General features: G+C 50.8%; 1 protein-coding gene across 1 annotated transcript; it reads right to left on the reverse strand.

The window, feature by feature from the left end:
• Positions 1–394: 394 nt before the first annotated feature.
• LOC113251670 (pancreatic lipase-related protein 2) lies at positions 395–19,695 on the reverse strand. The gene is made up of 12 exons (XM_026493660.4): positions 19,647–19,695; positions 16,879–17,033; positions 15,442–15,567; positions 14,322–14,456; positions 13,487–13,598; positions 11,883–12,002; positions 10,595–10,714; positions 8,206–8,324; positions 6,001–6,130; positions 3,920–4,031; positions 2,868–3,035; positions 395–506 (listed from the first exon to the last, which is right to left on the reverse strand). Exons 1-12 carry the CDS (start codon positions 19,693–19,695, stop codon positions 443–445), a joined length of 1,410 nt encoding a protein of 469 aa, XP_026349445.2. The 3' UTR covers positions 395–442.
• Between the last annotated feature and the right edge of the window lie 1,223 nt (positions 19,696–20,918).

Genomic DNA, 20,918 nt, shown 5'->3' on the forward strand with positions numbered 1-20,918 from the left:
CCCGTGCATGTATTACTTTTTTTTTCTTAGCCACCCTGCCTTCACACCACGGGCAGGTTTTAATCTAAATAACGATTGCTCTGAGTTAGTCCTGCTAGAGGCTGTTCTTGCATGGGGTCCGCTTCTTCCCCTAGCGTGGTAAGAGCTGGGTGGGCAACACACGGGAGCAATGATGACCTTACCAAACAGGAGAGAAATGCATTGTCTACGGAAATATGTTCAAATAGGCCTACGATGTGTCCTGGAAGAGCGAGACGGTGGCAGGGGAGGGCGAGTGGGAGCCTTCAGGCACGACCTCTGGTCAAACCTGGCTCCAGTCCCACCAGTCATTTCTGAAATGTGACCCCAGAACATGGAGAATGTCAAATTTAACACCTCAATGTCAAATGGAAGGCATTAACATTTTTATTAAGGCAAAGACACCACAGAGAGGCCCACATTTTTAACAAGGGTAAAGAGATTGTAAAACATCTTCCCGGACCGTGTCGCTGCTACAGAAAGTGTACCTGTGGAGGAAAGCATTTTCAGTATGAGACTCATTGGCTTATAGAAATGGGACCTCAGAGGAGCAAACAGCAATTCCAGCCCCTGGAATTCAGATCTCTTTGCCCGAAAGGCTCTGCCACACCAAGCAGAGTCCAGGTGATTCTTACTAAGCCAAACCACTCCAAGAACGTCCTCCTCTCCTGTGGCTCCTTAATGAGCAGGGAGCCAAGGATTTTTTTCCCCCCCAGAACCAAGAGTCTTTGATGGGCCTGCCGCTGTGGGCCTGGCAATGCGTTCCCAGGGGTACCCCAGCTGCCCGCAGGGGACTTGCCCTGTGGAGTCAAGATCATGCATGTTCCTCCTACACCGCTTCTGGGAACATAAAATGTGGCAGCCACTCTGGAAAAACAGGCTGGCAGTTCTTCCAGAAGGTAAACCTAAAGGTCTCCTACGACCTAGCGATTTTGCTCCTATATACCCAAGAGAAATGAAAACGGATGTCCACTCGGAAACTTGGATACCAGCAACCGTATTCATAAAAGCCCCAAAGTGGAGACAACCCAAATGTCCGTCACCTGTTGCACGGATACAGAAAATGTGGTCTACCTATATGATCTTGTCTGGCAATAAGCAGGCACGAATAACAAGGAATGATACGGGCTGCCCGGGGAGGAGCCGTGCAGCCATTGTGCCGTGAGAGAAGCCAGAGGCACAAGGATTACACGTTCTACGGTTCCACGGGTATGGACTGTCCAGAGCAGGAAATCTACAGGGACAAAAAATAGACTCGTGGTTGCCTAGGGCCGGGCAGAGGGATTCGGGAGATGAGCGGGTGATGGCTAACGGGTGTGAGGTTTCCTTTGGGGGGTAAGGAAATACTCTAAAATTGATTGTGGTGATGATTGTACAACTCTGAATAGTCTAGAAGTCACCAAATTACATAGTTTACACGGGTGGATTGTACGGTATGGGAATGATCTCTCAATAAAGATGCTAAAAAAAAAAAAGACTGGGAAGGGTTGTCACTCCTGAGGGGTGAAGCCTGGTCGGGTCGGGGCAGGTACCCAGACATGAGATGCGGGGTACTTCCGGCCTCCTCTTGCCCTGGCGGTGTCTCTGGCTCGGGGAGGATGGTTGACCCCCCAGCCCTCCCTGACTCAGGGCTCAGCTTCAGAATGCAGCTCCTCGACGAGGACTCCCTTCTGTGAGGGGATGACTTCAGTACTTGCAATATATCGTGCGTGGGCTCTGCTGTACTTGAAAACAATGACTCCACCCAACCCCCACCTCATGACTCTGAAATCCAGACCGTTCCACAATGCGTCCCCCACCAGGCCTGACAGATCTTCAGCTCCACGTCGGGCTGTGTGAGCCGGACGGGCCCCGTGGCAGGAGGACCGGACTGGCTGTCGGAAGACTTGGGTCCAAGTCTGGGCTGCGCTTTATGCTCGTGCCCTGCTCTTGAGTAGACAAAGGACAGGCACAGCCAGAGTGACATCTGGTCCTTGAACAACACGCAGAGGAACTGGGACTAGGATGGTCGCCAGCCAGCGCGGTCAGACAATGCAGCTGAGCACGGTCTAGGTGTGTTTCTGTGAACACATTTTACGGTCTGGTCTTTTTCCCTCTAGCTACCCTGTGTGGTCTTAGACAAACTACGTGACTCTCCGTATCCGCTTTCCTCGTCTTAAAATGAGAGCAGTTGAGGGGATATCTAGGTTTCCTTCAGACCCTCACAGCCTGTTATTTTATGATGATCTTCTTTGAAGGTGGCCTTCCTCCTTCAGTATTTTAAATACAGTCATCTCCTCTCCCATCCCCGACCCAGTAAGATTCTGTTCCCTTGAGTGAGAAGAGAATGCCCCTGTGAGCTAGATCCCAACCCAGTTTCATGCCAGAGTCTCCAAACGAACCAGTTTACGTTAATAACTGCACCCCAACTGGAAAATAACGTAGCGATTTCCTACAAGTTCTGCCCAGGTGTTTTCCTCATTGTTTGAGAAAAAACAGTCTCACGGTTGCCTGTTTCTCCAATCTATGCCTCCTAACTAACGGATGCCTTGCTCCTGCCAAGTTGAATTTGGCGTAAGGAAAACGATGTTTGATTTTTCAAAGTAAATGAGATGGATAGATGCGGGAGTTAAGATGAATAGTTGAGTAGATAACGGCTGGATGGCCGGAAGACTGGAGAGATTGCTGATGGATAAACGGATGGGTGAGCGGTTAAGCAGATGGATGGAAAGGGATGGACAAATGGACGGGTAGACAGTTACATAGATGGGTAGGTGGGTGACTGGATGGATGGATGGATGGATGGATGTGTAGATAGACCAATAGGTAAATATAGATACTAAAATGTAGGTGGAATAAGAGATACGTACTCAGTCCCATTTTCACCACTCTGTACTGTGATTTGTGAAGCCCCCAGCTTAGGCCGGAAAAGATTTATCACATGGTTGTTCCAGAGGAATTTAACCTTCTGGACTTCTCCAACGTTGAGGTCCACATCAATGTCAAGCGTATGATTTGCCTGTGGTTTGAGGGATCCTCTGAAAGCACAGACAGAATGTTATATCAGCTGGATACACGAATACATAGGATGATAGCAATCTATTGTTTCTCCAAACAGTGGCTGCTGTTGGTTTTCTGCAAACATCTTGGATGATTTCGTGTTCATCCAGGGGCTGCTAACACACACATGTATTTGTGAAGCACACATCTGCTAAAAAAGATAGGACTCTAGTTTTCTACTGTCTTAATTTGTCCTTAGGGGAAATCAAATATTTGGGGAGGCATATTAACCTTATAATTACACTACAAGACAAACCGATGCAATGTCTTTGTTTAAAGATGCATGTGGCCCAGCAGAGGTCTTCTGTTAGGATTCCCTATGGGGGATAGGAAGTTGTCAAAGGGCTTTAACTTAACATGAAAAGTATTTTGTAAAAGTTAGTACAAAAAACAGAATATAATTTTACAGCACAGTTATGCATTTATCCAACACGTGTTTCCCAAGCACCTCATTTGCCCAGCAAAAGCTAGGTGTTGAGGCTACCACCACCGCAACAAGAAGCTAGGTATGATGTGTGGGGTGGAGAGTGCCGGTGTTGGGGGGAGTTGCGACATGAACATGCCTCACCGAAGGAGAATTTCATACCCATAAAACCTAAGTCAGAAAGCAATGACTGACATTCCAAAGAAGTTAGCACATATCTGATTTTAAATAGTGGATCCCCTCTCTGGCCCTCACTCTTCTCATCTGTAAAATGGGATGACTGGATCAGATGCTAAGATTTTCCTCCAGCTCTGACATTCTAGGATTCAATGGTTCTCTATAATAGATGGCCAGATTTATTAAGCATTTTATACCCAATCTCTTATGGAATACTCTATGATGAAAAATCTGACCATTTCGCTTCACTGTCAAACTTACTTGAAAATTTCATATTGTTTTGAGTTTCCATTACTTCCATACAAAGCAATCCTGAAGTACCCGCTGGTTGTCCTTTTTCCAGCCAGCGTGACCGATACCCTGTATCTCCAACCTGTCCAAAGACATATAATCAGTTCAATGAACTCATCTTGTTGAAAAAAAAGAATCACCTCACGGAAGCATTCTTGCCCCTAGCTCTGAATCCCCAGCCTGAAATGTCAGTCGTGCCGAGGTAGAGAAACCCTAACCTAGAGCTTTCTCTGAGCATTCACACACACACAGATAAGTTTATGAAAGAATATCCAGGCTTTTTCTCCTTCCACAAATAGGATGTGCTGTTATTCTCTCCCCACCCCAGACTGATTTACCACCCTTCTCTGTCCTGTCCTGTGTCCTGGAAGGCCACCCCCACCAGGGATCTTGCTACTGGTGTTCGGTTGCGTTCAGCCGATGAAAGACTTACGCAGGAGATCGGAAGGCAGGAGGAAAGGGTGGGGGGGACCCCTCTCTCATGATCCCCTGCTGCCTCCTGGCTCTAGTACCAGATGTCTGGCCCGAACTCCCCCCTCTATGGTAGCGTGTCATTCCAGGAGCCCACAGCCGCCAGATTCTGGGTGCCTCAGCAGCCCTCGTTTGTTCCTTTACCCCTGCCCACACCTCTCAAAGTAGATCCTTCAATAAAGTCTCTTCATTCGAACCACATCGATGGGTTTTCTCTCCTGTCAGGACCCTGACTGATACACGTTGTGTTGCTCTTGTATTGATACGTGGTTTTTGGCCGTGTGCCTTTTGCTTCCTATGCTTCACAGGATTTCTCTCTTCAGTACATAGAACCATCTCCTTGCTTTTAATGGTTCAAGAGTGCTTGGTTGTTTACTAATCGGTGGGCATGAGGTTTCTCCTCACTAAACGTTTGGTATTAAAATCAGTGCTGCAGCGGACGCCCTTGAGCACAACTTCTCATGCAAGCTCTGTCCTAAGGTACGTCTGAGACGCCCAGTGACTGGCTTGAGGGAATACGCACGCGAGACGTTATGGATGCTGCCAAACTGCTATCTTCCATCATGAGTATCGTGAGGATTACATGACACACTACATGTGAAAGGTGTTTCGTAAAGTGCTATACAATTTTTTAAAAATTTATAACTCTCTTGGAAAATAACGCTCCTCTATTCAGCCACCATGTAGTATTACTTGTGACAAATGAATCTTTTTTTTTTTTAAAGATTTATTTATTTATTTATTTGACAGAGACAGCCAGCGAGAGAGGGAACACAAGCAGGGGGGGTGGGAGAGGAAGAAGCAGGCTCCCAGCGGAGGAGCCTGATGTGGGGCTCGATCCCAGAACGCCGGGATTACGCCCTGAGCCAAAGGCAGACGCTTAACGACTGAGCCACCCAGGCGCCCCGTGACAAATGAATCTTGATGATTTTACTACCTTGTATTTTTTGCTGAGAAGCTGGGCAAAAGAACAACACAAACACAGTGTGTGTGTGCGTGTGTGTGTGCGCGTGCGTGCACCCACGTGTGTGCACATACGCACGCGTGATTGTGTAGGGAAACTAGCATGACAGAAGATCACGGGCATGACCTCTTGACTTACAGTGACTTTGCCCCACGTGATCCTCTTCTTCTGTTAATGGATTCACCTTCCTGCTACTGGGGCAGATGAACATGTGACCAGCCTGGGCCAATCACTGTACCTCACTCCGTTGATCAGGATTATCGGTTAAATAATGTCCTTCATGGGGCGCCTGGGTGGCGCAGTTGTTAAGCGTCTGCCTTTGGCTCAGGGCGTGATCCCGGCGTTCTGGGATCGAGCCCCACATCAGGCTCCTCCGCTATGAGCCTGCTTCTTCCTCTCCCACTCTCCCTGCTTCTGTTCCCTCTCTCGCTGCCTGTCTCTGTCATGTCAAATAAATAAATAAAATCTTAAAAAAAAAAAATTAATGTCCTTCTGTGACAGCTAAGCTGGGTGGAGTTAAGTTTCTGTCAGTTGCTAGCAAGGGTCCTGATGAATTAGGCTGGTATACCTTCCACATTATTTGCAAGGTTTTAGAATGAGTAATACGGAAACTTACGAGTGAAGTCACCACTGTCTCCTGTGTTCAGGAAAAAGGTTTGTCCCACAGCGTTGGTTTTCCCCTGAAACTGGTCAGCATAGTGCCCCATTTGGGGACATCCTTCAGCTGGACAAGGGAAACAGCCACTCTAGTGAAAGCACATAATTTGCCTGTTAGTGGTGGGTTTTGACTCACTCACTCACTCAATCGAGTGATTCATCTTCCCATCCGTCTTCCTATTTACCTACCCATGCACTCATCTATCCCCCATCCTTCCTCTCATCTATCCACCCATGCAGCTCTCTGTCCATCCGCTCTCCCAGCCCTCCACTGACATCCATGCACCCGTGCTCAGAGTCACACGCAGAACTGTATGAAGCTCTGCTGTGAACCCAAAGAAGTACCCAGAAAACCTGGAGTGTAGTTGGGTAGACAGGTCATATCCAGGAAGCAATAATGTTAAAGTATGGAAGGGAAACGCAAGACATCTTCCAGGGGGGGTAAATGGGACAAATAAGTTATGTCAAAAGAGCCGTGGAAGAGAAGGTCTGTGCCCATCACCTTCACTTTAATGTGAATGATGTCATTGATCCCTATTGCTAATCCCCAAGCAGTAGCTCATTAGTTGGGCCTGGAGGAGGTGGTTTGCTCTGTTCAGACCAGACTAACATTTTATGCTACAGTGTCCCTGGTCTTCTGTTCTTTGCTCTCACCAAATGCATCTCCCATGGTGTGCAGAGCTATTTTGCAATTTGGAAAGCACAAGACAAGTGCTGGAGGCTGGGTATATTATTATCCACGCCTCAACAATAACCAGCACCGCCAAGGCTACACAATGAATACTCGCAGACCCTGGGGATTGAACATGATGTCCTTCTGACCTTAGTTCAACCCAAGAACGTTAAGGTCGAAATTAATTATGAAAGGAAAACGTGAATATATACATATTTTCATTTTTACTTTTGAGAAGAAAATATTTTGAAACTTCAAACGTTTGCAACCCCAAAGTAGTACTTGATTCAGGTAATAAGCTCAACCTTTCACACTGGTTTATCGCCGCGGAACAATATCACCTCAGAGAACACTTAGGGGAAATGCGACTTCTACAATGGAGAAATATGGCAGATTCTAAAAATCTTAAACAAACGGTAAGTCATCAAATAATGAGACAAAGTGCCGCTAAATGAATGGCAATGCCTCTGGTTGTGACTCTGAGGATGACACACAGTGAATCACAAAGAAGTAACCAGACAAGTTCAGATTGTGGGATAGTCTACCGAGCACTTGATCTGGAGTCCACATAACTGTCAATGTCTTGGAAGACCAATGAAAGATGTCGAGCTGTTCTGGATTCAAGGAGCCTAAAAAGGGGGGGGGCCTGGGTGGCTCGGGGCTCAGTCGGTTGAGCATCCGACTCTTGGTTTTTGCTCAGGGCACCATCTCAGGGTCGTCAGATTGAGACCCATGTTGGGCTCCGCACTGGGTGTGGAGCCTGCTTAAAATTCTCTCTCCCTCTCCCTCTATCCCCTCTCTGCCTGCTCATGCTCACTCTCTCTCTCAAAAAAAAAGAGAGAGAGAGAGAGAGAGAAATTAAAGGAGATTAAAAAAATGGAATGCAAGAAAAAAGAAGGGAAGAAAGGAAGAAAGGGAGAGAGGCAGAGAAGAGAAGAAAGGGAGGGAGGGGAGGAGGGAGAATGAAAGAAAGAAAAAGAAAGACACAGCTCTAGAGGACATTATGTGGATATTTGGAGAAGTTTAAATATGGACGCTACATTAGAAAATATTAGTATATCAATGTTAAATTTCTTGAACATTGTTCTATAGGAGAATGAACTTGTTCTCAGGAGATGAATGTATTACGAGTAAAGTTTTGAGTTCGCTTTCACATAATCTAGAAGAAAACTATCCACAGGCACACATTTAAATGTTAACCATCGGTGTATGTAGGTCATGGGCGTACAGGTATTCACGTACTCTTCTTTCGACTCATGTGTAGGTTGGGAATCTTCCAGAATAAAAAGTTGGGATCTAGGGAAGGTCCAGCAGTCAGGTGCCCTCCTGCCCACCCTGCTTCCAAGAGGAGGCTCCACAAGGCTCAGCATGTCCGGCCCCCACTCCCATTAGTCATGAGGTCACAGCTCTGCTCTGGGCCAAGCCACAGGGACAAAACCCCCACCACCCACGGGGCCACCAGCATCTTCCCCCAGCCCTAGTGTGACCTACCTCCTGAAACTCATCGTAGGAGGCACACGGGTAACCCAGGAAGCCATCGGGGTGGAGGATGCTGCTTGAGTAATACTTGTAGCTTCTTAGGTGATTACAAGCCACAAAGTCTCGGGCTCCTAAGGAAGCAAAGGCCACAGGAACCCACAGGACGCCTTTCACTTTTGAAGCCTGAACCATTCTGACCGAGCGAGGAATCCCTTCCACATCGCACAGATGGGTGTCAGGACACAATCTGAAATGTCTGTGACTGACATTGACATAGGTAGGGGCGAGGAGGAGACCTGGGGGCTTGTTTCGTAGTGGGGGTTGGCCAGAGCGCCTCTCCTCTCCCCCCCACTGTGTCCATTTGCTCGGAAGGTCCTACTCAAGGGCCGGCAAGTGCTGGGGAGTGGCAGGTGCTAAGGAGCACATTTGTGCAATCCTCGGGGGCCGGGCATGTAATGTAAAGGAATGATGAGGGCGGCGGACCGTGCAGGGGGCAGTGAGAAATGTATATGCAGAGAGAGAGAGGGGAGAGCAATAACCTCCAGGGGGATCCCACACGACCCAGCCAGTCATTGCATGATAAAGGCCCAGATTACTTGTTCTGATTTTTCACGAGAAGCCAGCATCTTGACTTTTCCATGAAAATCTTTCCACGCTCAAATGATAGCAGTACTTTCCCACTTTTAAACGGTCCCCGTGAAGGCCAATCACACGCTGCTGTGGGTTGCGTTCTGCCTGGAGGCTGGGCCTCAGTTTGTGAGCTGGACACGCCAGACAGGCCTTTTGAGTGAAGCAGGCTTACCTGTGCCTTCGGCCCCGGGCTGAGAGCTCCTTCTTTCCTACTACCCCAGGCACAAGGTAAAAACAGCGGACGGTAGGAGGACCGTGGCCTCTGGCCGCTCGGTCACCACCTTTTGTCTACCGTCTTTTTCTTAAAACCAAAGTCTTCTTGTTTGGAAAATTGTTTTTTCACTTCTCCAGCTACTGGGTACAAAACTTCCTACGAGGGGACCCCCGGCAACAGCAGACGTAGCTGGGGGTCCCTTTGGGGGTGGGGGTCTGGTGGCTTCGTCCACTGCCCAGGGAGAAATGCACATTTTCTTTTGCGTCTGGGAAGCAGCGGTGGGGTCAGCTCCCCACAGCTCTGGGCTCTACATGCCGCCCCCACCAGCCCAGGAACTTCCTGCACAAGCTGCTTCCGTGTGCCTCACACCAACGCTCAGCACCAGACAACAGGGCCTGTTTCAAACCGAGTTGTTCCTTTCATCCGAAATCGCTGCCCTGGGATCCCATCCTGCAGGGGCAAGTGGCTTTCACGGCTCCTCTGCTCAGCCTGGGGAACTCGGAGCTCCACACGCACTCATGCTGGACTCCAGTGTTCATGGGCTTCTTCACTCTAAATGGCCTTTTTAGTTAAAGCTGGGCTCCCATTGTGTGGCCGCCTCGGCACTTCTGGGAGGGGGCAGCCCTCACCGTGACGCTGGTCGTCTCCCAGGCAGTCACCTGGTGCGGAGCCCAGAGGAGGTCAAAGCACCAGGCACGGTCAGCGGGTATCACCCTTGGCTTTGGCCACCCTCCTCTTTAACATCAACATATGCAAAGAAAAATGCCACCCGAGGTCACTGAGCCCCGTGTAACGGACTGCGCCGGGCGCTTGCTTTGGGCCAGACCCTGGGGTGGCTGGGAGGCCCCTTGACTTTGGGGAACTCCCAGCTCGGATAAATAAATCCTAAAATGAAATGATCACAGACTCAAAGCCTCCACTCAGAGGGAGGACAGTGAAGCCCGGTCTCAGGCAAGGTCAGAACAAGGCAGCGAACTCAGATGATACTTTAGGTCACCTCCTATTAGGGGCACTGAGCCCGTCCTCTCAGATGAACAGAAGCCCACACAAGGCTCGTCCCCCAGAGCCCAGGCCTCCTGCTCCCAGCATGCTCTCCCTAAACCTGCAGAGCACGTCCTTCCTTTGTCTTCCTACCGGCTCAGCTCCTTTCTCTGACTAGAACCTGACCACAGCAAACGGCAAGAAAGTCTAAGCCGCTCAGATCTTTGCTTACACCCAGCAAGCAGTCCTTCAAGGAACAGGTATGGAGGATGGAGGGCCAAAGCCCGAGCTAGGTCTTTGCCAGGGGGCTGGTCCCCTCCTGCCTCAGCATCCTGACAAGGGGGAGATGGTGCAGGAAGGGACACGAGGTTGGGGCTCTGCAGCCAGAAGTTGGGCTTCAATCTAGGGTAGCCTTGGGCAAGTTTTATAACTGTACTGACCCAGTTTCCTTGTCTGTACAATGAGGCTGATCAGAGTAAAGACCTCCCGATGTCGTTGCGGAAATGCCTGGCACAGAGCACGCGCTGTTTCTCCCCAGGTGGAGCAGCAGTGATCTTGTTTCTCTAACTTACGTACCAGACCATATGCCATCCAGGTCAATGATGGTTGAAAGGCCATTTTTCTGACATCCGGCCATGTGCTTGCCCCCATTTGGATAGAAATCCAGATGGCCCACCTTCTGGCTCATTCCCAAACCTGAAATATTATAAGCAGAGGGGAGCAGGGAGTGAGTGGTCCCAACGTTAAGTTGTGGCCAAAGACAGTATTCAGCTCCTCCCAAACACAGTGACAACTTTCTTGTCAAATTCTCTCCTCGGCCTAGCCACGCTGTCTGTGGCTCTGCAGAAAGTGCTCAGAAAGGGGGACTTGGCAAGACAAGAAGGGAGGAGAGCACACGGGAGAGAGATGGGGGGAGGTGGGTTCTGGGTGAGCATGCACACAGGTGTATTTGTATGTATATGTGTGTCTGTCTGTCTGTCTTGGAGAGACCCTGAGCAGTACTGTCATGCCCTGACACCACTATGTACCAGTGGATACATTTCAGGACTGGTGCAATTTTTATTACTGTATTCATTTAAAAAACGTTGACTTCTGTTATATTGTTATACTGAGACCACATTCCATTATGTTGCTATATTGAGAGCCCAGCACAACGGTCAGAGTTTTGGTTTTTGAAGCGTACAGACCTGTGATCACAACCGGGTTCTACTTACAGACTTTGTCATGCTGGGCGATTACTTGACCTTGTCGAGCCTCAGTTCCCTCGGCAGTGACATCGTAACAGTAATACCCACTTTTTAGCGTGGTTACGATTAATGAGCTAATGTGTTCAAAGTGTTCAAAGCAGCACATGGTAAACACTCAATAAGTGACATAATTTTCATTAAAAACATACTTTCACTGGCATGTTTCATGAGTGGTTGTATAAGAAAATAATGAAAAAAGAACACTGACTTTGGAAGAACAAGATAAAAGGATATATTTCATCTCCAACAAAACAAACTGTAACCATAGCTTTGACAAAAGAAGTAAAAAAAAAAATCAAAAATCAACTTTTGCATTTTGTAAGTACAGGTCAAACATCAATAAGAACTTTATCTGTCCCTCTGGATGTTGACAGATGGGAAGGACTAAAGGTTCGAAGACTGGTGACAGCCTTCCAGGCTGTAGAAGTTGCTGGTTCTACCTGGGCCTGCAGGCCGATCCCACTGGCACTGTCCTGGCTGTTTATCTGTGGCTCGTGCCCGAGGTTTTCCTGTGGTTAGCCTTTTTGAATATCACCCTTGCAGTACGCGTGTGGGGTGCACCTGGACCCACTCCCATCAGTCCCAGCTGGTCACCGGGCGGTGCAGGGGGAGCTCACCCAGGAAAGGGATGAAGGGAGCAGAATCCGTGTGAATCACATCCACAAACATGGCATCGGATGGGTCCAGCCGGACTTCCTCAGGCGTGCCCTGGAAGCATGGCTGTGCGGGGTCCAGTCCTGAAATGGGGGAGGTGGGTAGTTAGGCCACACTCTAAGACAAACCAGGATCTAAACCTTCTGCCCACGAAATCCATGGGATTCCCGGGCCAAGAGTCCCAGACCCCAGCAGCCTTGATGTGGGGAATTTGGTTTGTCACTCCTGGTCAGCTTAGGAGAAAGAAGTTGAGACAGAAAGGCTAAAAGTGGGGTCACTGACTCTCAAGAAGTCCCCAGTGCCTGATTCCAAGCAGGATGTAGGGGGCCCCCTTACCCCCTCATCGCCTTGGTCCTTTTTACCCTCACCCGTTACTACTTGGCCACAGCTCTCCAAGGCTGCAAGCTCCCTGGCCTTGCCCAGTTCCACCCAGTCCCCAGTCCCCTGTCCCCGAGCCCCACACTGTCTGGTCCTCTGTGGCTGCTTACGCCACCCCCAGCCCACTGCTCACTTGCCCACATCCTCCCCTAATAAATCTGTTCTCTCCAAGACCGGGCTCAAACACCACCTCCTCAGAGAAAGCTTAGCCTCTCCTTGCTAAGCGCACGCCACCCACATTGTATAGGATAATTTCGTGTTTAATTAATTTGGCTCTAATTTACTTGCCTACTTAATTGTCTGCCTCCTGGACTAGACCGTGGGTCTCCTGAAGGGGGCTGTGCCCATTCCATCTTTGAAGAGAGGCAGAGGGCAGAACCCACAGGGCACCCAGGCACTCATATTTAGCCTTGGTTTTCTGCTCAAGGTCAAACACCTGTCCTCTCTGAGCTTCAGTTTCCTTGTCCGGATCGTGGGGATACCAACCACCTCTCTCACAGCGTTATTGTGAAACCCCCATGAAAAGATGGAAGAGAAAGGACCTTGCAAACTGAGAACGTCTACAGAAACATGAACTCTAATCCCCTTATCCCCCACTCGGTGCCAGCACAGCGCCCTGAGCACAGGAGACATTTGTTACATGGTGACTTGAATTGTTTGCCAAAGCCTCATGCTGATTTGCCTGCACAAAGTAAATAGCTGTCCATGTCTGTCTTGTGTGCGTTCATTTTGCCAAGTGACTCATTCATTTATTCAGTATTTACTGAGCACCTCCGATGTGGCAGGTCTCAGGTGGCCACTTGCCATTATCTGCCTGTGCGTGGCACAGCATATGTATTTGTGGAAGTGATGAATCAATTTTTTAAAAAATCCATTATATTATTATTATTATTATTATTATTATTACTTTTGCTATAATAACCCTGAAGTCAGGCGCGTTAATATGCTAGTTATATTTTTCTTAAAAAAAATAAATGCATTTTTATTTACAGTCAGGTATTTTCTAATGAAGACACGTGAAAACACGGACAGTGGGGGCTCCACCTACAGCCTGCTCCCGCGGGGCCTGCGGGCGCGCGCGGCCGGGTCTCCCGCGTGGGGCGCGCTCCCGTCTCGCCCCTGTCTCGCCCCCCCCACCCCCCGTCTCGCCCCCGCCGCCCGCACCCGGTCGGGGCCGCGCGCTGCGCACCTGTGATCCTGCCCACGTGGCCGCCCAGCCTCCTGCCCGCCTCGCCTGCCACGTGCGCGCCCAGGCTGTGGCCGATGATGTGCACGTCCTCCGGGCTGTAGCCCAGCTCGGTCTGCGGACGGGTGGCGCGTCAGGTCCCGCTGGCGGTGGGGAGGCGCGCGGGCGCGGGGCGCGGGGATGGGGACGGGACCCGGGCTGGAAACTCGAGAGGAGCCACCCCCGGGCTCCAGGGCGCCGCCCAGGACGGCGCGGCCCGGCCCCCCTCCCCCGCCGCAGTCTCCGTGGCCCGCGGGCCGGCTTGTGCGCGGGGCAACAGTGCTGACCAGCGGCCACCGAGTCAACTGCAGGCTGCCCCCTGCCACCCACACCCCGCAGCGCGGGGCCACCTCCCCTGGTCCCTGGCAGGGGTGGGGCCTGTCTGGGAGAGCGTGGGTCGTGGGCTTGGCTCTGGGATTCTCCAGAATAGACCTCCCAGAAGGCCGTAAGGGGTCGTCCCCCCTGCGCTGAGAATGAAGACTCATCTGGGCTGGGAGCAGCCGGGCTGCCCAGCGTGTTCTGGAATTCCCAGAATAGCCTACAGGGAAGGCTTTCTTTCAAAAGGGGACACTGAGGTTCAAAGAGGCTAGTTTGCCTCGGGCCCCATAAATAGGAGTCTTCGGGCAATCCAGGAGGGAGGAAAGGTAAAAGTTCATCTTAGAAAAGGCCCTCCTTGGGCTTCCAGGCCCCGCCCCAGCCCAGGGGTCTTTAGGCTGCCTCTTAGGTACAAGGGAGGAGGTGCTTGCATGCCCCCCTCTCTGCCCGCTACCCACAGGATGTGGCCCAGGCAGGGTTTTACCAACAGATTTTGTATGAAGAAAGCTATCTCTGCTCCCACCACGCGAGTGTTCTGGACGGCTTGGGAATATAGTGTCCTTGCCCCACATTTCCAGTCCACACAGATGCAGTTCACCTTCTCCACTTCAAACAGTTTCTGGGAAAGACAAGCAAGGGGGAGAAACCAATTTATCAACAGCCACAAGTTGTACACTCCAGAGATAGGCGTTCACACCTGTCAAGCACCTGGTTGTGCCAGAGCTCTAATATTCCTTGCACTTGTCCACACTTCTACCACACCACTGTTGATTGGGTGTGTTTATCCCCACTTAACAGATGTGGAAACTGAGGCCTGGAATGGATTAAATGACTTGTCTAAGGTCTCACAGATACTTAGTGACACAGCCAGATCAAAAAGATCACTTACTAGAGGGGTTAGCAGACGATTAGGGGAGGGCCAAAATCCACCTGCTGTTATAGATGGAGTTTTATTGGCACTTAGCCACACCCATTTGTTTACTTAGTGTTTATCTCTACTTCCGGGCGAAAACAGAGTTGAGTCGAAACCATATGACCCAAATTGAACGCAAATGCTGAAGTATCTGCTACCTGGTTCTCTACAGGAAGTTTGTGGACCCCTACACTAGATGCTTGAAACCCTGGGTCGTGTTGCATTTATGTGCCCAACAATACACTAGGTGTTCTAGCCTGACCCTGGCTCCTGATTTGGACAATGCAGTTACAGAACATTCCCATCAGCACAGAATGTTCTATTGGGTAGCAAAGCTCTACAAGGTAAATTTAAGTGCTTTCCTGCCACCCAGAGTTTTTACATAAAGCATCAAAGACAAATGTCAGGTAATTTGCTGTAGTCTCCACCTCTGGGACTTTCTGATTGGACTCTGGTTCTTTTCAGGCTCAAGAGGAGCTGGTTGGTCAGAAGTTTTTGGGTTGGGAGAACTTGACAATGGATGCCCTGGGAACCCAGGCTGTCCTTGGTGGTTTGGGGAAGGACAGTTCTTTCCCTGAATGTTTCCTTTCCCGGTCTCAGGGACACTGGGGCTGCCGGGTTTGCATCAGGGTGCTGGGTGCTGATCTCCGTCTGGAGTGGCTAGGTGTGGGGTGAGGGGGAGGACCCCTACCTTGCACATGTCGGAAAGCCAGCTCTCTTCCCCATTGTCAATGAAGCCGTGGATAATGAAGCGTGTCTTGCGGTCCAGTTGGAAGTTGGAAGCCTCGACCGTGGATAGATCAGTGGCAGTGATCAGCTGGTTTAATTACAAAAAAGTGCTAGGCAAATGTCTGAAGAAGGATCTCGAAGTAAAAACAGCACCACAGCCACGTCCAAGCAGACTCCCAGCTGGGAGCTGGGGGCGGGGGTGTTGGTCCCCTAGAACTCCACAGTGGGTGATCTCAGGGACCTATAGATAGACACCAGTTGTCTGAACTCTCTCAGCGACTGGAGCTGGGAGTTGCTTGGATTCTGAGCAAGTCCTTCCTGGTCACTTCTGACCACCTGCAGGAAGCCTATCCTGCTGCCACCTAGCAGGTCTTCTGGGAACTGCAGGGTGTTTCCTGGGTCCAGAACTTTTGTCTCTCTTTTTTTTTTAATGATTTATTATATTATGTTAGTCACCATACAGTACATCCCCGGTTTCCGATGTAAAGCTCGATGATTCATTAGTTGCGTATAACACCCAGTGCACCATGCAATACGTGCCCTCCTTACTACCCATCACCGGTCTATCCCATTCTCCCACCCCCTCCCCTCTGAGGCCCTCAGTTTGTTTCTCAGAGTCCATAGTCTCTCATGTTTCATTCCCCCTTCTAAGTATCGCCTCTTCCCATCTGTCCTCTAGCTTCTCAGGAAGGACTTATACTTCCCCACTGCACCCCATTGAGGGGATTCTGAAGACAGACCCTCCCAGGGAACGCCAGGGCAGGGCTTCTCCATAAATGCCATTCATACTTTCCCAGGAACAAGCTACTGCTCCTGGGAGGCTTCTGAAGTTCTGTGCATGTGTGGATATGTGTGTGGATGTGTGTGTGTGGCTGTGTGTGGCTGTGTGTGTGTGTGTCTGTGTGTGTGTGACTGTGTGTGTGTGAATGTGTGTGTGGATGTGTGTGGCTGTGTGTGTGGCTGTGTGTGTGGCTGTGTGTGTGGATGTGTGTGTGGCTGTGTGTGTGTGGCTGTGTGTGTGGCTGTGTGTGTGGATGTGTGTGTGGCTGTGTGTGTGGATGTGTGTGACTGTGTGTGTGGATGTGTGTGTGTGGCTGTGTGTGTGTGGCTGTGTGTGTGGATGTGTGTGTGGATGTGTGTGTGGATGTGTGTGTGTGGATGTGTGTGTGGATGTGTGTGTGGATGTGTTCATTTCTGGGTTGGGTGTCCCTAGGTTTCATTAGCTCTGCAGAGCGGTCTGTGATCCTGAGAGCTAAATTGGCTCTAGGTCTAACACTGGTGAGGAAGCTTCATCTGGAAAGTTCCAAGGCAGCGCATTTTTTCCTTAGACAACCATGTGAGGGCTCCAGCGTGGGCACCCAAATCCACCAACCGTCCAGTGTTTTCACCCCACTCTTACTTGGAAGTTGTTCGGATTTTCATTTGTGTACAGGAGAAAGCGGGTGTCGATGTTCTTGGGATCCCAGGGAAATAACTTCAAAGGCCGCTGAAGGGTCCCGCACCATGGCTTTTCATCGGAAAAGCAGCCAAGATGTCCATAACAGATCTCCTTTCCTGGGGCAGGAAGAGCCATGAACAGGGCACTTGTGAGGTTCTGGAAAGGAGCACTGTATTCTCAGCTACACAAGAGGATTCTTCAGGACGAGCCCAGGGCTGGCTCTGGCCAAAGCTGGTCTTTACCTTTGCCAGACATTGTTCCCCAAACTTCCGTGGTGATTGGAATCACCTGGGGGCTGGGAGGGACGATGTGTGTCACATCTACACAATCCCAGGCCCCTCCCTCAGAGATTCTGATTGACCTCACTCCCAAGGATGGGGTGCTGGGAATAGCATGTCTAATGCTGTTTAACCCCAATCATCTGGCCAGTCGGGGAACCACGGAGAATTCTTGGGACCCTTCTGCCTTAAAACTACTTCTCCCAGGAAACTCCCAGATGGGCTTGCACATATATTCATCAAGCCTCAGGTAATTACCCAAGTGTGAAATCTTGGTTCCCCTTGACCTCTCCGTTACACCCGCCACCAGCCGTGCTGTCACAGTAGGCATTCGTGGGTATTTGTCCAATTCACATAACTTCATGTCATCCTGTTACATACATTCTTGCGCCAGACTATTCTTTACCATTTCAGGTTTTCCCTGTTGTTCTTCAAAGGTGAATTTTTAAAGAACAGGGATGATTTGCTGTTGCATCATACTGTATGCAGTAGGGGCTCAATCCATGCAACTGGTGACGCAAATAACCATAAATGCCGGTCCTTCCTCTGCCTACAACACGCGCATTTCTGCACGAAATTGTCGCTGAGGGGGACATAATCAAATACAGAAGATGCCGGTGGGTCTCTGCCTTCGGCTTCCTCAGCTCCTAAACAGGTGGTGCCAAATGTTGGCCGTTCATTCAAAAACTGGTGATGGTTAAAACTTGTCTACTTTGCATCAGATACCATGCTAGTAGCCCTTTACTAATATTATCCCATTTAAGGCTCAAAACAGCCCCGTGAGTAAGGAGCTTGTATTATTACACCCATTTTACAGATGAGGAAACTAAGGCAGAGAGCCAGAGTAAGCTACCCCAGGTGATGGCCAGCGGTGGAGCCAGGATTTGAACCTGCAAAGTTTAACTGGGAATACCGCTAGGTGCTGGGGAGATGCAGGGACAGATCGGGTTCAAACCCTGCCCTGAGAGAGAGAGGAAATCTAACAGGGAAGGAGCCATGAAGGAGTGGAATTCGCTCTGGGAAGCGGGGGACTAAAGTAACACTTGCCCCAGGTGGCAAATGCAGGGGCCTGGGGGTCAGTTTAAGATACCTGGGCTGTTGGGGGAGAGGGGGAAGTGCTGGAGGGCGTCGAGCCAGTGAGTCGTGTGGGGGCCCTGCTTCAGTGTAGTCGGCTCAGAGGAGGAGGAGCCTGGGAGAGGCAGGGGTGTGGGGTGAGGCAGTGCGGGGGCAGGGAGCCTGGGGAGGTCCCAGGCATCCTAACCTCCAATGACAGTGGAAATTAAGGCAAAGGTGGGGACATGGGGGTAGGAGGTGATGTCTGAGCCTGGTTTGGGACAAGTGAGTTCGAGGCATGGTGGGAAGCCCTGGAACTCAGGAGGGTGGGGGGCCAGAGGCTAAGCAAGTGGGAAGCCCCACAGCAGAGAAAGAAAGGGAGGGTGCCTGGGAGTGACTTCTGGGGGCCTCTGACCAGTGACTTCTGACCAAGTCTGGGGCAGGAGGAGACAGATGACCAGCAAAGAAGACCAGAGGGGCCAGAGAGGCCTGAGATGCTGCCACATCCCCCCCCCCCCACACCCCCCGACTCTGCTCTCGGGAGCCAGGTCCCGCTCCACGGCTGGGATGGGAGGGAAGGCCCAGAGGGGGCTGGGGACAAGCCAAGGAGACGAGGGGGAGGAGTGTGGATGCAGAAGAAAGCCTCGGTAGGGAGCTGGGGAGACCACGTCTGCTCTTGTGGGAAGCATGCTTCGGCAGGGTTTGGGGGGCCAAGCCAGGCAGTGAGGGGTTCTGCCTGATGGGAGGAAGTGGGGCAGAGAGGCAGAGAGGCCTCAGAGCGCACCCGTGTGGTACACCTCTGTGGACGTGGGGGTGATGGGAATAAGCAGGCTGGAGTCTCCAGGGGGCTGTGGTGGCAAGGGGGGTTCTTTCTGTTTGAGGACAAGTAGACGTCGGTATCTGTATCTGAATCTGGGCAGTGGCCAGAGGAGAGGGACTGCTCAGAGCTGGGGAGACAGAGACCCTGTGAGGAGAGAGAGCGGGGGCTGTGGGCGGGAGAGTGGGCTCATTGGTTAGGCCTGTCTCATAATGTCATCTCTGTGACGTCAGTCTGCGGACATGCACTTGTCCACTGGAGGGACTGAGGGTGTGGGGGGGCCTGCAAAACCGCCTCCCCCTCCCCCTGCCCCAGCTGCTGCACCCCTGCCACCTGCCTCACCGTCCCTAGAGCCTTTGCAGGAGGCCCAGGACGGAGCAGGATTACCCAGGATCATCCGTGTCGAGCACGTCGCCACAGAGCCGACACTCCCTGAATGACGGCGATGGTTGTTCTTGAGCTAATGACCATGCTGTTACTCGTGGTGGTCATTGTGACGATGATGTCTCTAGCGGCCTCACCCAAAGGCCAACCCAGGCACCGTCCCTTTCTCCCCAAAGGGATGGTAACAGCATCCTCACCTCTGACTGAGGCCAGCAGGAGAAGGCCGACGGTCCAAGAAGGCAGCATCTACGTGGATGAAAACATAGCCACACCGACACCCCCGGGCACGGCTACGAGGCTGGTGGTGGCCGAGCCCACGCTGGGCTGGAGGCCCTGGAGCGCACAGTGTGTGGAACCGGAGTCCAGCACCTGGGCCCCCTGGGGCTCCCCCTGAGGCTGAGGCCTAACCCCCCCACAACACACATGGCATCGGGCGGCACTGCTCCAAGACCCCCAGTGTCTGGTCTCCCCACTGCAGTGGCTTCCCCCCATCGGGGCCGTGTCCCTCTGGCAGCCGCAGCCCCGCCAAGCTCCCCCCAGGGGCCGTGACTTACTGTGCAGGGCCAGAGCCTCCTCTCACAGTCCGGCGGGTTGCCTGTGGCTTTTATACCCAGCCCTCTCCTTTGGACTCCTGGGAGGAGAGGAAGGGACGGCTCCATAGGGCTGTGCACCTGTGTGCTTCGAACCTAGGTTATCACAAACACGCAACACATCAACACATGCCGCCAGCTCAGCCATAGGACCGAGAAGCTCCAAAAAGGAAATGATCTCAGCTCAACTCCGGCTTGATTTAGAAACAAACACAGTCTATTTTAAGACCGTGTCGGAGCTGTATGGGCTGTACTTCGACCTGGAGATAAGAAGGTCACTTCCCTGCTGAGAGGAGGACCTGGGTGAACAGCCAGGTGCCACCCTGCCATTTTGTTTTTAAATTGACGTGTAATTAGATAAACCACAGTGCATAAATCTTAAGTTTAAAGTACAGCGTAATGAGCTTTGACGGATGTGTATTTCTATGTCAATGCCCCGGATCAACATATAAGATGTTCCCAGCAGCCAGAAGTTTCTCTCATGATATTTTAGCATCATGCCCACACTAGTGCTTTGATTTCTATCACCGTGGAATAGGTTGATCTCTTCTAGAATTTGCTTATAAATAGAACTATACAGTGTGTGGGTCTTGCTTCTTTCCCACAACCCATTTTGGGATTCATCCATGGCGTTACATGTGTAAATAATTGGTTAGTTACTTTAATTGGTTACTTCATTACTTTTAATTACTTTATATTAGCTCTTTATTACTGTGTCATATTAATTTATTCCTACGTGAATATATCACAGTTGGGTTATCCATTCTTTCATTGGTGGACATGTGGGTTCTCTCTAGTTTGGGACTATGATGAATGATGTTGCTAGGGACATTCTAGTCTGGATCCAGTTTTTAGGTAGACACATATACTCATTTCTCC

This window comes from Ursus arctos, unplaced genomic scaffold, assembly GCF_023065955.2.
Source record: "Ursus arctos isolate Adak ecotype North America unplaced genomic scaffold, UrsArc2.0 scaffold_7, whole genome shotgun sequence".
In the NCBI taxonomy this organism is placed as follows: Eukaryota; Metazoa; Chordata; class Mammalia; order Carnivora; family Ursidae; genus Ursus; species Ursus arctos.